General features: G+C 44.1%; 1 protein-coding gene across 1 annotated transcript in view; it reads right to left on the reverse strand.

The window, feature by feature from the left end:
• Positions 1–12,428, reverse strand: part of TNKS (tankyrase) — a 147,599-nt gene extending 135,171 nt beyond the window's left edge. Inside the window, exons 1-2 of the mRNA XM_075708749.1 lie at positions 11,927–12,428; positions 607–831 (exon numbers count right to left, since the gene is read on the reverse strand). Coding sequence (XP_075564864.1) covers positions 607–831; positions 11,927–12,428 — 727 coding nt within the window. The remainder of the gene's footprint in view (positions 1–606; positions 832–11,926) is intronic.
• Between the last annotated feature and the right edge of the window lie 936 nt (positions 12,429–13,364).

Genomic DNA, 13,364 nt, shown 5'->3' on the forward strand with positions numbered 1-13,364 from the left:
GAAAAACCTAAAAGTTAAAGACAACCTGACTGAAAAGCTCTTTATATGGTCTAGATACAGTTAAAATGATTGAAGTGCTCAATTTTATTTGAAATTGTTTTGGCTTCAGGCTACAGCACACACACTGAAGATACATAACCACTGTGAACAATGGTGTCCTGTAGCTTGTATTTGAAAGCTCCAAAGGACTAATGAGATGTTTCCCCATACTGTATAGACTGAAAGGTTAACCATCTCCCTAACCACTAAGATGACAGATAGAGCAGCCCAAAAAGCAAAGACTTTACCTAGTGAAGCTAGTTTTCTTGAGAGCAACCAAGACAAACTTCCATATTCAGATTTTTGAATATTGTAATTTAACAGACAAGAAGACTTAACCCATCCTCCCCAGGCTAGTTTTCCAGATGCAAGTTCAGCAGAGCTTACATTATACGCCATGAAAAAGTTAGTCTTAAATGACTATCACTAACCTACCTGCTAGTTTAAAACAAGTTAGCTGTTAAGAACAACCAATACCTTTCATCTGAAGTCCAGCACATTAACAATTACAGCTGCACAAAATACATATCTGGTAAAGTTTCAATATGAGAAGTGACAGACACTTACCAATACACACATCTATCTTCCCCTTGATAGCAGCTTCATGCAAAGGAGTGTAGTTCCAATTGTCTCTAGCATTTGGGTCTGCCCCTTGACACAGTAACAGACTAACCACTTCAGCATGACCAAAAGAACAGGCGTTGTGAAGGGGTATCAGCCCTCCGTCATCACGAGCATGAACGTTGGCTCCTGTCTGTAGCAAGTGCTCTACAACATCCTTCCTTCCAAAACCTGTAAGAGAACATACTTCTGTTCATTTGTCTGGTAAAACAACATGATTTAATGTTTAAAGCTGTTCACACTTAGTCCTGCGCATAGACATCAAATGATTATTCATGTCCCTCTTGCACTTTTTGGTTCATTTCACTATAAAGTGAGACTATATTCACCTGCTCAAACAACAGCTGGAAGATTCACTTACACTCATGACAGAGGTGAACAGTGTTGTATCACAATCAGCCTGACTGGCTGCCACTATCTAATGAAGAAGTTCTACAAGGGACTTGCCATACTTTTTCAAGAAAAGCTTTTTATTAGTTTTAAAAACTTAGTATACTCTGTATGTACCTAATGCAAGCATCTTACATACTATCTCTTGATATAGGTCTTCACCTTGGAGAAGACCTCATTAATAAACACTGAAGGATATTGTCAGTGCTTAAGCAGAACAACCTTATCTCAACCCAAACTACATTCTCGCTCTTTTACAAAGAGTTTGACTACCTCCAACTGACAAACTGGCAGAGAGACTAAGAAGCTACAGGTAACTAGAACCGAGACCTCAGCTGGGAAATAATGCCTCAGGAAGGTCCCAGCCTAGGAACATAGCCTCTGTTATGGCCAGGGACAACATCACCATAAAGCCAGCATCATTAAACTAATACACTTCAAAATCCTGCATCAGCATGCCAGGCCCTGAGACCTTTAGCTTATTGTCCACGATGAACCTGGAAAGGTTCTAGTGCCCAAACGTGCCTCCTATTGCCTCAAATGCCTTAGAGCAGCATTTTATTGTGCACCCCTATCAGTAAAAACTTTTTTAGCATGCACCCCCCCATATATGTATATTTATAAATCATATACATCCACAACTGTACTATTATGTGGATTATAAACATATGCAAAAATGGAAATTTAAAAAGGCTGAGATAAAGATGAAATAAACACCATCCTAAAATTTCTATTATATTTATTAATGGTACAAAATATATTTTCTTCCTGCACCCCAATGAAATATCTGGCACACTCCACTTTGGAGACCACAGCCTTAGAGGACAGGAACAAAAATCAGGTATCAGGCTCAAGAGGGACAGTTCCAACTAAAACACAAGTGTTCTTTTTTGTACTAGGTTGCATCTCAAAGGTTGGATTGCATTTCTTATAAGCCTCAGGGCTAAAAGCAGTATCACTGGAGATTTTAAGAGACTGTCACTTCAAGAGTCATTGTGTCTTCTGGTAATCATGGATACCAACCAGCTTAAGTATGAATTATCCCATTTATATGAACTATGTTTATGAAACAGCTGAATTAAATGCTGCAGCAAGTGAAATTCCATCACAGTGGTGCTAACTGGCAGCTTACAGATTGTATTAACTCCACAGATCGTGGATTGAAAACATAACTGAAGATACTATTTCCCTTCTAGAAGGCAAATATAAAGCTCAAGGGAAGCAACGAAGAAGCTGTCAGTTCTCCCCCAGGTGACCATTTAACTTGGCCACAGCAAAATGCTGCTCAGTGACAGAAACGATTCTCAAAAGTCAGCACCCTCTGTAGCAGGCAACAACTCACACATAAAGACTTCTCAAATCAGAACATTTTACCCCAGAGCTGCAGTCCCTGGGTAGGGCCTCCAGTTCAATTAATTAAGCCCCCTTTTTGCTAGAGTATTGCACTAGTTACAGCTATGCAGACTTACGGTGCAGAATTAACATGCTTTTCCCCTCACAGTCCATATGGTGAGATCTCTAAGCCAGATCTAGCAGCTTTGCATCCTCACTAGCTTATCCAGTTAAGGCTAATGTTATAACTAGACATCCAGCTTTTAGTCAAGCTGCAGGCTAGCCATTCTGCAGGAATTTACACTGTCTCCTCAGTGAAGCACAGAGTCCTTCAAAAGCCTTTCTTGAAGGACAGAAGTTTTCTAGAAGCTGACTAATACTATGGTTAAGGCAGGCAGGACCAAAACAAAAAGCCCCCTTACCGAAGCTTATCACAATTCGAGAGTTTTGATGACAGTTTAACAATATCTTTATTTCTGCCTAAATAAGTATGCTTATATGAGACGAGCAAGCAGGTGGAAGAACGGTCTGTGGAAGCCACCATGGATACGCACACAGATGCTCACATCTAGTACAGACTAGCAGTTCACACCTCGGTTAATCCTGTATGGTAATGCAGCTCAAGGGCTCCAGGTAACAAGTACAGCCTGGGTACTTTTGGATAGCTGTAGGGATTCCCCCATCCCCACTGTACAGAGCCCTCAGCTGCTTGCAGCACAGATTCTGGACCACTACAAATTACAAGTTAGCACACTGAGCAGATACCAAAGTGGGTTTTCTTTAATACACGGGGCTAAACAGCAGTTCAGCAGCTGCTCCACAAGCTGCTGAGCCATACCAGCTGCAGGGAGGGGCCCACAACCAGGCTGGCACCCCACTCAGCAATCCAATTTTAGTCCATCACTGCAGATGAGTCAAAGCTTCCTGGTACATTATCTACCAATCACTTCACATTAGAAATTACACTACAGAAATGGAAGCATGCAAATCAAACCTGGTATTATTAAAAGTGATACTTATTTATCACAACAAAACTGCTACCAGAAGACACATTTTTCTTAACTGAACTGTCAGCAAGGCCATTGCTACCGTAAATCACTGCAGCTTCTAGCAGGAAAACTGATTTGTTTGTTTGTTTCTGTTAGAAAACCATCAAGGAACATCACCTGTAAGTGTTCAAATAGAAAATGACAGCTTAAATGGGTACAACAGCAAAGAAAGGGTATGTGGTCCCACAGCAAAGCTAACAGGCCTGGGGCATAAATACCAAGAAGCAAGCCTTCAAGGTTCCCATGTTTATATTGTTCATTTGACTGGCAAAGGAAAATTGAGCAAGACAAGAATTAGAAAAGAATGCTTTCAACTAAATAGCAGATCAACGGATTTTATTAGCCTTTAGTTTTGATAGACTGAACTACTAAAAACAGTGCTGAAACTGCATGAGCATTTGCTTTACGTGTTCTTGTCTCTCAAGGAAAAACAACCTGACAGTGCCTGAAAACCCAGAATCCTTTTCAAATTGTTCAGTGTTGTGATTTTTCAGGACTACAGACATACTTCTTCAAGGTACTGCTGGACATGGGGTCATTGATAAAGGTATCTTTGGAAATGCCAGCAACAAACACTTTAGTTTTTGGTGAATTAGCTCTTCTGTTCAGTCCTCAAAAAGCACAGTAAAGGTTACTGTGATTTTATCCCACCACACCACCCATCTTTCAGAGAAAAAGTAACTAACTACAGGAATAGCTCCCCCCTGCCCCCACCACCACAGGCAAACCTGTAAAAACTTGAATTGACAAACTGCCACAAAGTCTTTAAAATGATCACACAACCCAATCTGACAAAGCAGCTGTAATTACTGAAAACTCCTGCAGTGTTGAGGTCACCTTTTGTAAAAAACAAGACACATGCCAAGCCACTTGTGACAGATGAAGCACATATAATTCAGTTTAAACTGAAGAAACTGATGTGATGTCATTTAAGATGACTTTAAAAATCCTATTCTTGCATATTTCCAGTGCAAGTTTAATTTACAAAGTCTAAGGAAGAGTTCCCAAGAAAGGGCCTGTAATCAAAGATCCCAAAATAGAAGGTTCCTACAGAAAACATCCAAACCCAGGATAACTATGGAGGAGAGTCACATTTAAAGGCCTACCATGCAAGCTTGTTTTGATGAGATTCACCTGCCAGCTTCCAAACCACATTTATGGGCAGGGTCCCTTATTAGCTTGGGCTATTTCACACAAGATTTGCCTGCATTTTAGCTTCTTTACACAATTTAGAAGTTTCAGGCAAGTTGCAGTACCTCAGAAAACATATTGTCCAGAAGAGAAAGGAAGCAATAAACCCATTATAAAAAGGCAGTAGCAAGAGAACATCTGAAATTTAAGGGTGAAACACTCACCAGTCAAACCAAAGGCAAAAATTCAGTGCGACTGACAGGCTCTTCATTTCTCCAGTCATCTCACAGAAACAACTGAAGACTAAGGCTTGGCAAAAGCCAGGAGATGGACATAGCTATGATAGCTTTACATAAATCAAGACAGGCAGACAATTCAGAGAAAACACCACTTAACTAGTTCTTTGCCAATGCTGTATTCTTGCCTTTTTCCCAGTTTATACTTGTCACTTTAGGCTGAAAGTGAGAAAAAAAGGCTTTAGGTAGTAAACTGGCAGCTTGAAAATTAAGCTAAATAAAACTTTTAAATGCCATCAAACAAGACAGCACACAGACACACCACCAAATGCTTACTACGGCTGTCAAGACCTGTTCTACTCTCCCTTCGCATCCCACTCCCAGCCCACAAGCTTCTCCTGTCCCATCTCTTCTCATGGCATTGAACCTAAGTAACAAGAGGCAACAGGGTGAGCAGGTTGAATGACTGATGAAAGAATCAATGCAAAGAAAGCAACAGGAGCACCAGTTGATACCCTCTGTTACATGCTCCCGTTAGAGCTTCCATGTTAAACCTGCATTCAGTTAGTCACAAGCTTTCACATGGTAATGGTTCACAGACACTTAATTACTAATACTCCCAGAATCCACATAATTTATCACCCTATTTCAAGACTCATTTTCAGAAAGTTTGGTAAAAAACCAACAAAATAAATACATGGATTTCCCACTAGAATTGGAAGAATGCTTTCCCCAGTGAGTACAATATGTCAAATAGTAAGTTTGACCAGTTTAAGTACAGCTGTACTATTTCACCTGCTGCCCAATTAATGTCACTTGATGACAACATAGCATGAACTCCTCCAAATGCCAATTCCAACCTCTGCAAAGCTGCTGTTATGTGCAGTTTAGCTTACCACACGGAAGACTTCTAACCCTCACTAGGCACTCTTCCTCCTCCTTTCACCTGCACATTGACTCCAAAAGGAGTTAAATATTACAAAAGTGTATAATCACAGGTTAAGCACACCTGCAGGTATTACTGTGATCTTCAGCAAAGCAGGAAAGATGCTCTTACTAAATGTAATCCCACTTGTCAAAGCACTAAACATAGCTCATATGAGAATACAAGCCCTTGAAGTGGAGAAGCACACGCCTTAGAGACATACAAGCTTTTGAGAATGGTTTTAAACTGTAAGCAAAGTGTAGAAGAAGTTCAAGCTAAGTCATTGTACGTCTCTGCTTTAGTACTGCACATTCTGGGACCAGATTTTTTTCCCCCAAGACAGGTCTTCCAAAAGCCACCAGCACTTCTCTCACTTCACTAGGCAGAACACAATTAAACTGAGTGATTTAACTAAGCAAACTGAAGAGCCTTCAAGCTAAAAAAAGGGCACCTGGTTCAGTATTACAGAAGGTCAGAAATTTTGCATTTATATCATCTTGTAAATTCCTTGAAAGGATTTTAAATGGGAAGGAGATACAATACATTGCACAAAGTATTGCAAGACCATTCAAGAGAACAAGTTACCAGTCACAAAGAAAGCAAGCTGAAACTTCCTACGAAGTAATACACTTGTGACACTAACAAAGGTCATGTACTACAAATGCTACAAAAACATAAAAGAAAGAATTCCAAAGTCAAGGCCAGTAATTTATCAATTCATCTTTTTACACGAAAAAGTCTGTGTTTTGCAGGCTCTGAGCCTGTAAGGCTGCCAGGATGTTTCCTAATTGACTATACAATCTGCACTCTTCATTCTATCTGTGTGATTCCAGCTGAAAATTGTTATTACCCCTGCTTTAAGTGGCACAGGGCAGAATTAATCAGTGACTTAGCTTTACAAACAACTGAGTAAAGCCAGACATCTGTGGCAAGGATGTATCAGACAACTGCAACAAAACGAGTCAGAGTAGTTTAAGAATGGTATCTCAAGCAAGGCTTTGCAGGGCAATTTAAGCTAACTTATATATTGCACCACAGGTAGAGTAGTCAATTCGGGTGTCTGCACAAAGTGGAAGCGTGCAGTCAGTTACCAACCACTTCTTACTGTTTTCTGGCTCTCCCTCAAGGAACACTCAGTGGCTAGTTATATTATTTCTGCCTCCTCAGTTGCTTATCTCACACATGTTGAAGCAGCTTGCATTTTTATGATTAACAGCTTGTTAGTTGACAAATCAACTCTTCTTAAACCCTGACCACTGACTATTTTCCAACCTAGGTGAGATCCCTTTGCCTTCAGGATTAAAGCTGTGTACTCCAGAAATTTTCCAAAGAATAGTTACATATGTTAGCCTTCATAAAAAGATTTGACTTCCAACAGTTATTACTAGTAATATCAAAAGCATGCTTACAGAAAACAACTTTCCCCAAACAGCTTTTTGCCATTACTATAGACCCAAGCAGAGAGAAAACAAGGAATATCACTGATGTTCTAACAAGTCACCTTAAATCAGGTTTCTCCAAGCCTGAGGTGGGGCTGATACCACCAAGAGCACTTCACCCTCTGATCCCAACTCCATACCTTCCAAAAGCCACTCTGGAAACCTCTACCTCTTCCTCAGTACAGAAGTGGGCATTAAGCCACAGTTAAGCAATTACCATTAGTACTCTCTATATCCTTGGGTTAAACAATAGAAAGAGAAGAACTGCAAAGCTAAAAGAATGAGTTGCCTAAGAACTTGAGGGGCTACTTCATGATAAAAAAAAAGTTAAACTTCTCATTAAATGGGTGTGCAACTGGACAAGCTTATAACTGTGGCTATACGAAGAAATTAGCTAGGACTCAGCTTATTTCTATCAGGTCCATCCACCTAGTCATTTCTGAAAGAGGTGCTATTACTAATGATTTACCAGCAAGGACTAGGCCTAAAAACATATGAATCAAGGTGTCAGCAGCAAATACATATATATCCTTTTGTAAGGCTAAACCTTGTTTCAGAAAGGAAGAAGCCAGTGTGTTACCAAGCTGGCTCCTACAAATTCTTGCTGGCTCTAGGAAAAAGCTGGGATTTCAGACAAAAGGTCACAGGAGTCCTCCCCATCCAGGCATATTAAAAGCAGAAAAGTCTTGGAAAGCCAACCTCGGTAGGTGAGTGCTCTAAATGGAGCATGAGACAAAAAAAAGCCATGAAAGCATCACTGCCAACCTGCTTCAAACACAATGGACCAATACAGGCACCCCCCCTGCAAACCACAATGATTCACAGAAAATATGCAGGCTGAGTAAAGTTCCACTCTACCTCATGCAAAGTACACCTAAAATGTGACACATTATCACATAGACTGAAATCATCCAACCATTAAAAAAAAGTCAATAGCATTCCCCAAAGGGGAATAAAAAAATCTACCTCTCACATGCAGAACAACAAACTCATTTGGTTATGCTGGCTGAAAAGGTATTTTATCAACGTGACAAGAGCACCACCAAAAGCAGGATCATCAAGCCAGTTGACAAGAACAGACAGCACAGGCGTAACAAAATTTTTCAACTAGTGAGGGGCATATAATAAAGAAGTTCATAATCTGGTGAAATCAACAATGACAGTTAAGATCTTTCTCGAGGAAAAGAAGTAACACATCTTTAGAACAAAGGAGGAGTGCAGTGGAAAGTCAAGGGAGCGAAATAGTTTGTCTCATTCAGTGCAGTTTGAAGAGAACCATTAAGCAGAACACAGGATATTCCAGTGAAGAGGGTGGAAAATGCAAGAGGAAGCAAATTACTTTTAGTACAGGTTAACAGTCCAATTATTCAGTAGAACTCCTTACCACAGGATAAGCTTCTACTAACACGTAGAAGCTGAGTCTTGCTCAAATAGTTTATGAGCTACAAACTGCAGGAAGACTACTCAGAGAAGTATCATATATGAAGAGGGCAAGTGTATAACTCTTCCCTAGACATCTGCTTCTGGCCACCAGTATAAAACCTTGAGCCAAACCTACCTTTGTTTGTGCCTAGCACAGTTGCTTTTTTCATTTTTTTTTTTAAGTTATAAGCAAGCTAGTTTTCATTGAAAAAAATGAATGCAAAAGCTATGAATACATTAATACCACCCCTTAATTTCTTTTTTGCATTTTAAAGTCACTCAAATCACTTTCAAATCTCTAGAATCCGCTTCTTACTCTGATTCTGGGGTGCTGCTGGACAACATCCAAAGCCTGCACTGGTACCAGAGACCCAAATACCCTGCAATCCACACAGCAGCTGAGACACTACTGAGTTTTCCTCTTTCCAAGCATGTGTACCTCTACAGAAGAATCCCTCAAATCACTTGCAAAGGAAAAGCTGAACACCACACATCCTGAAAGGCATTCAGAATTTCAAGAGAGGTTCTGCTAGGGTAACAGTCCAGTTGAAGGATGAAAGGAAAATGATCCTTTGTTCAAACTCTTCCTGCTTGACAAGAGAGGTCTCTATCACCCTGATATGGCCTCAGTATTAATTTCTGCCTTGTTAATAGTTAACCAAAGTGGGTCAGATTTATTCAGCACACTAGCTGACATTTCAACACAGAGTCGAAGAACCAATTCCCCTTCATTCAGATCAATTGACAATGCAGATAAAGAAAAGCTGGATAACACTGTTGCTTCAATTTGATGTGGCTGTGCGCATTTTATCTGGAAGTGGATAATGGACAGATGACTTCCACTTCTAGAAACAGATTTAGATCTATCCCCAGCTTTTTAAATAATTGATTACCAGAGATTTCAGTTCTCGCCTTATCCCCAGCTTACATATGCGCTAAGGATGCTGAATGCTCTCAGAAGTCACCCCTTTTATCTTCCTTCTGCCATGAGAAAGGAGATAAAGGTGATTCTGAAACTAGAAACCTCACAGAGCTTAAGAAAACCTGAACTTAGTGCTTTTCACAAGAAACTAGAACTAAGGAAGTTGTCCTTCCCTATTACAGTAAAAGTACCTTAACTGCCTGGCATTGTTGCCAAAAAGGACAACAGACAAACAGACTGAGGTAGGGAGAAGTCAGGTACCCAGGGGAAAGGAGGGGGGGAAATCTGGCTACCCCCAAAAGTGGGAAATGAAGAAAAAAATTAGAAGAATTTATCCATAACACAGCTTCATACACACAGCACACTCCTATGCTCATAAGCAAACAAGTTTTATTTCTCCTTTTGCCCACAAAGGAGGAGATCAAATTAACACATTGCATCGCTGGCAGATACATACTGCCCAAGATCAGCTGCATTCAAACAGTATGCTTACAGGCCTTTCCAAAAATGCAGGACCCCAAGATCTCTGTAATAAGAAATTTGCCTAATGCTATTACTACATGTCAAATCCATTTGGACCAGACAGAGTGCAGTGATTTGAAATAAAGTATGTATTGTAGCTAAGGAAAGTCTTTACATCTAGAAAAACAGATACATGAATTTGTTAGTTACGAGAACTTCATCTGCTGTTTTCCTCATGCTACAAGAAAGCACCTTCCATTGCTATTACAGTCACATCTTGTTGACACTGTCAACTTTCAAAGCCTTATCCCCTTAAGTAAGTTTTACCCATTTCTTCTCTACTCAAAGTATAAGTTACCACCGCAGCTTCAGCACTAGAGTTTGTACTAGCACTGAAGTTACAGCTTGAGATCTCAGAGTTTAAGGGGAAAGCAGCAAGGTCTAATTTTAAGTCTGATTCCAAAACAGGCAGAGGAGACTCAAGATGAGCCTTCCAAAACATTAAGAACCTCATGTGCACATATGCAGTTGTACCAGCATTATGTTCCAGGGTTCACTAAAGTCAAGTCCATCTCCATACCAGAAGTTCACTGTGTTTTAAACTCTACATACACTGGTAGAGCTCAGGGATCAGAGAAGAATGAAAAGGGAACTTTTGGTCTTGAACCATTTCCGTAGGGGCATTGTGAAATGCTACTTGTACTTTAAAAAGGAAAACAAACCCATACAGCCTCAGAGAGTATGATCTGAGTGATAAACTGAACACCACTATTCAGAGTTCCAGGCAACATTGTGCCATAAAATGTTCATTTTTAGTATCAATTTCAACACCATGCTTTAGAGCTGTACGCCGACATTTAAATATTGACCACTCAATACAGACTTGTTAATTATCTTATGTGTACTAGTGCACCACTTAAAGCTCAGACAAGATCTATGCCCCTTACTACATAAGGTCTAGTCCCATAATACTGTGGCACATGTCAGAAAGCCCACAGCCTGACCACAGGCCTAGCAATTGTGCAAGTCCCGAGTTAGGGCTGATGATTTCTCATTCTACTTTCATCATGAACTTCACGTGCTCTGTACCCCCAGGGAAGACTATGCCCTGTACAAAATGTTCTCTTTATGGACTATGCTAACCTATAAAAGCTATACTTCCTAGATGGTAACACCTACTTCCAGCTAATGTAAACTGTTGGACCTCACTGTTAACTGCTTTTATGACATTATTTCTGATCACAGTGACATCTCTTCTCTGCACTAAGAGGCATGTCTTCTCCTGGACACATGTGTAACTTCTGTCAAGCTCTGTCGTTGCACTTCATCTCTTTCCCCAGCCCACTCAGACCCCAAGAGATGCAGAGATCAACCAGCAGCTATGCCCAAATAGAAGAAAAAAAGTTACAAAGTACAAGGCATTTACTTCGATTACTATCAAAGGAATCAATGCATCACAGGGGTTCCTGACTTTCAAGAGCTAATATGATACTTGTGAAAACCTTAACTTCAAGCCAACTCTGTCCTGAATTCCAGTGTCTCACTTCCTAAGCACACGTGCACAAGTTTGCCGTCTATGGGTCAAATAGAGAGAAAAATGTCTGTATTTTTAGATCATACAGCCTCCCTTACGTCTCCAGGATCTCTTCTCCCACTCGTTTCACCCAAAGAAAGGATCTTCTTCCATTTCATGAGGAAAAAAAAGGAGATTTAACAGCTGTCTCCCCACAATCTGCAGCGGAACGCTGCCGGGGAGGTGTGCTCACACTCCTCCTCTCAGCTTACGCTGGAGTCCTCCCGACCCACCGAGATGCTGGAGGCCCACTCCTGGAGCCAGGCAAGCTACTCCTGGGAAGGCAGGTCGGGAGCTGCACCCTCCCCGTCCCGACGCACTCGCTGTCACTGCCCTCGCCGGGAACAGGAGGCCGGACCGGCCCCTCCCCGGCCCCGGTACCCACCGGCGGCGAAGTGGAGCGGCGTGGACTTGCGGCCCGCCATGTCCTTGGCGTTCACGTTGCCCGTGTCCACCAGGCGCTTCACGCGCGTCACGTCCCCATTGCGGCAGGCCTCCAGCAGCTCGCGGAAGGCCCCGCTCGCCGCCCCCGGGCCCGCAGCCTCGGGACTCTCCGCTGCCGGGCTGGACGCGACCGACGACGACGCAGACGAGGAGGAGGACGAGGAGGAACTGCTGGAGCTGCTGCCCGAGCCCGGCGGCGGGCCCGGGGCGGCGGCGCCCGCACCCTCCGAGCACTCCGGGGCCGGAGGCCACTCCGCGTCGGGGGGAGCCTCGCCTTCGGGGCCGGCCAGGCTGTGGCGCTGCGCGGCGGGGGCAAGGTCGGCCGGCGCCAGGCTGGGGCTGCGCGGCGGCGAGGCGGCGGCCGGCGGCGAGGCCGGTCCGGGCGGCGGCGGCGGGTGATGGTGGTGGTGGTGCTGGGAGCGACGCGGCGGCGGCGCCGCCATTTTCACCCTCCTCCGCCCCCCGCCCCGGCCCCCGTCACTGCGGCAACGGCGGCAACCCCCGCCCACACTTCCGCCCGCGCTCGGCCAATCCCAATGCGCGGCACCCGGACGTGACGCCCGATCCGTGGCGCCGGGGCGGGGCGGGGCGGGCGGGGGCGCGGCCTCAGCGGGACCCGCCCCGCGGCGGGGCAGCGGCTCGCGCCTGCCCCCTAGGGGCCGCCGCGTGGGGGGCTCCCCCCTCCGGCGCGGGGAGGGGCGGGGCCCGGGGCGGGGCCGGCGGGGCAAGGGGCGGGGAAGAGGGCGGGGCCTATGCAGGGAAGGGGCGGGGTCGGGCGCCGAATCCCGCCCCGGCTGCCGGGTCCCGCCGAGCCCGGAGCGGGAAGCGAAGGGCGGCAGGGCAGGCGGTGGCCGTCAGTGCTGAGGGTGGGAAGGAGGAGTCCGGGGGTGTCAGGGACCGGAGCAGCCCCGTTAAGGCTTCTGTGGAACGAGGAGATCTGAACGGCAGGGCAGCGGGCAGGAGCATTCCACCAAGGATTTTGGTTTGGATTTGGAAAGCAGCAGGAAGATGAGACCAAGGTGCTTCTGGCTTAGTGGTATCTAGGGAGGATATAAACACCAGTTTACGGGTACGCTGTTTAAGTCAGAAAGCCCCAATAACTGTCAGCGAGAGATCCCCAGTTCACTCACCTTAACTTTAATCTGTGAGCACAAGGGAGATTCCATTGAGGGGAAAAATATCAACAGCAGCGTTCCCTGGAGAATTCCCAGTACAGCAGGCACTGGGGCTCCCAGCGCTGGTGGGGCAGCAGCCACAGGTCAGAGAATGGGGAGAGCAACGAGGCATTCCCATGAGACGGAGTGAACGTTGTGAGGGACGAAATGGCTGGACATTTGTCTCAAAGCTTGCCCACGTGAAGCTGGCAGGACCTTGCAGGG

This window comes from Pelecanus crispus, chromosome 4 (genome assembly GCF_030463565.1).
Source record: "Pelecanus crispus isolate bPelCri1 chromosome 4, bPelCri1.pri, whole genome shotgun sequence".
NCBI lineage: Eukaryota > Metazoa > Chordata > Aves > Pelecaniformes > Pelecanidae > Pelecanus > Pelecanus crispus.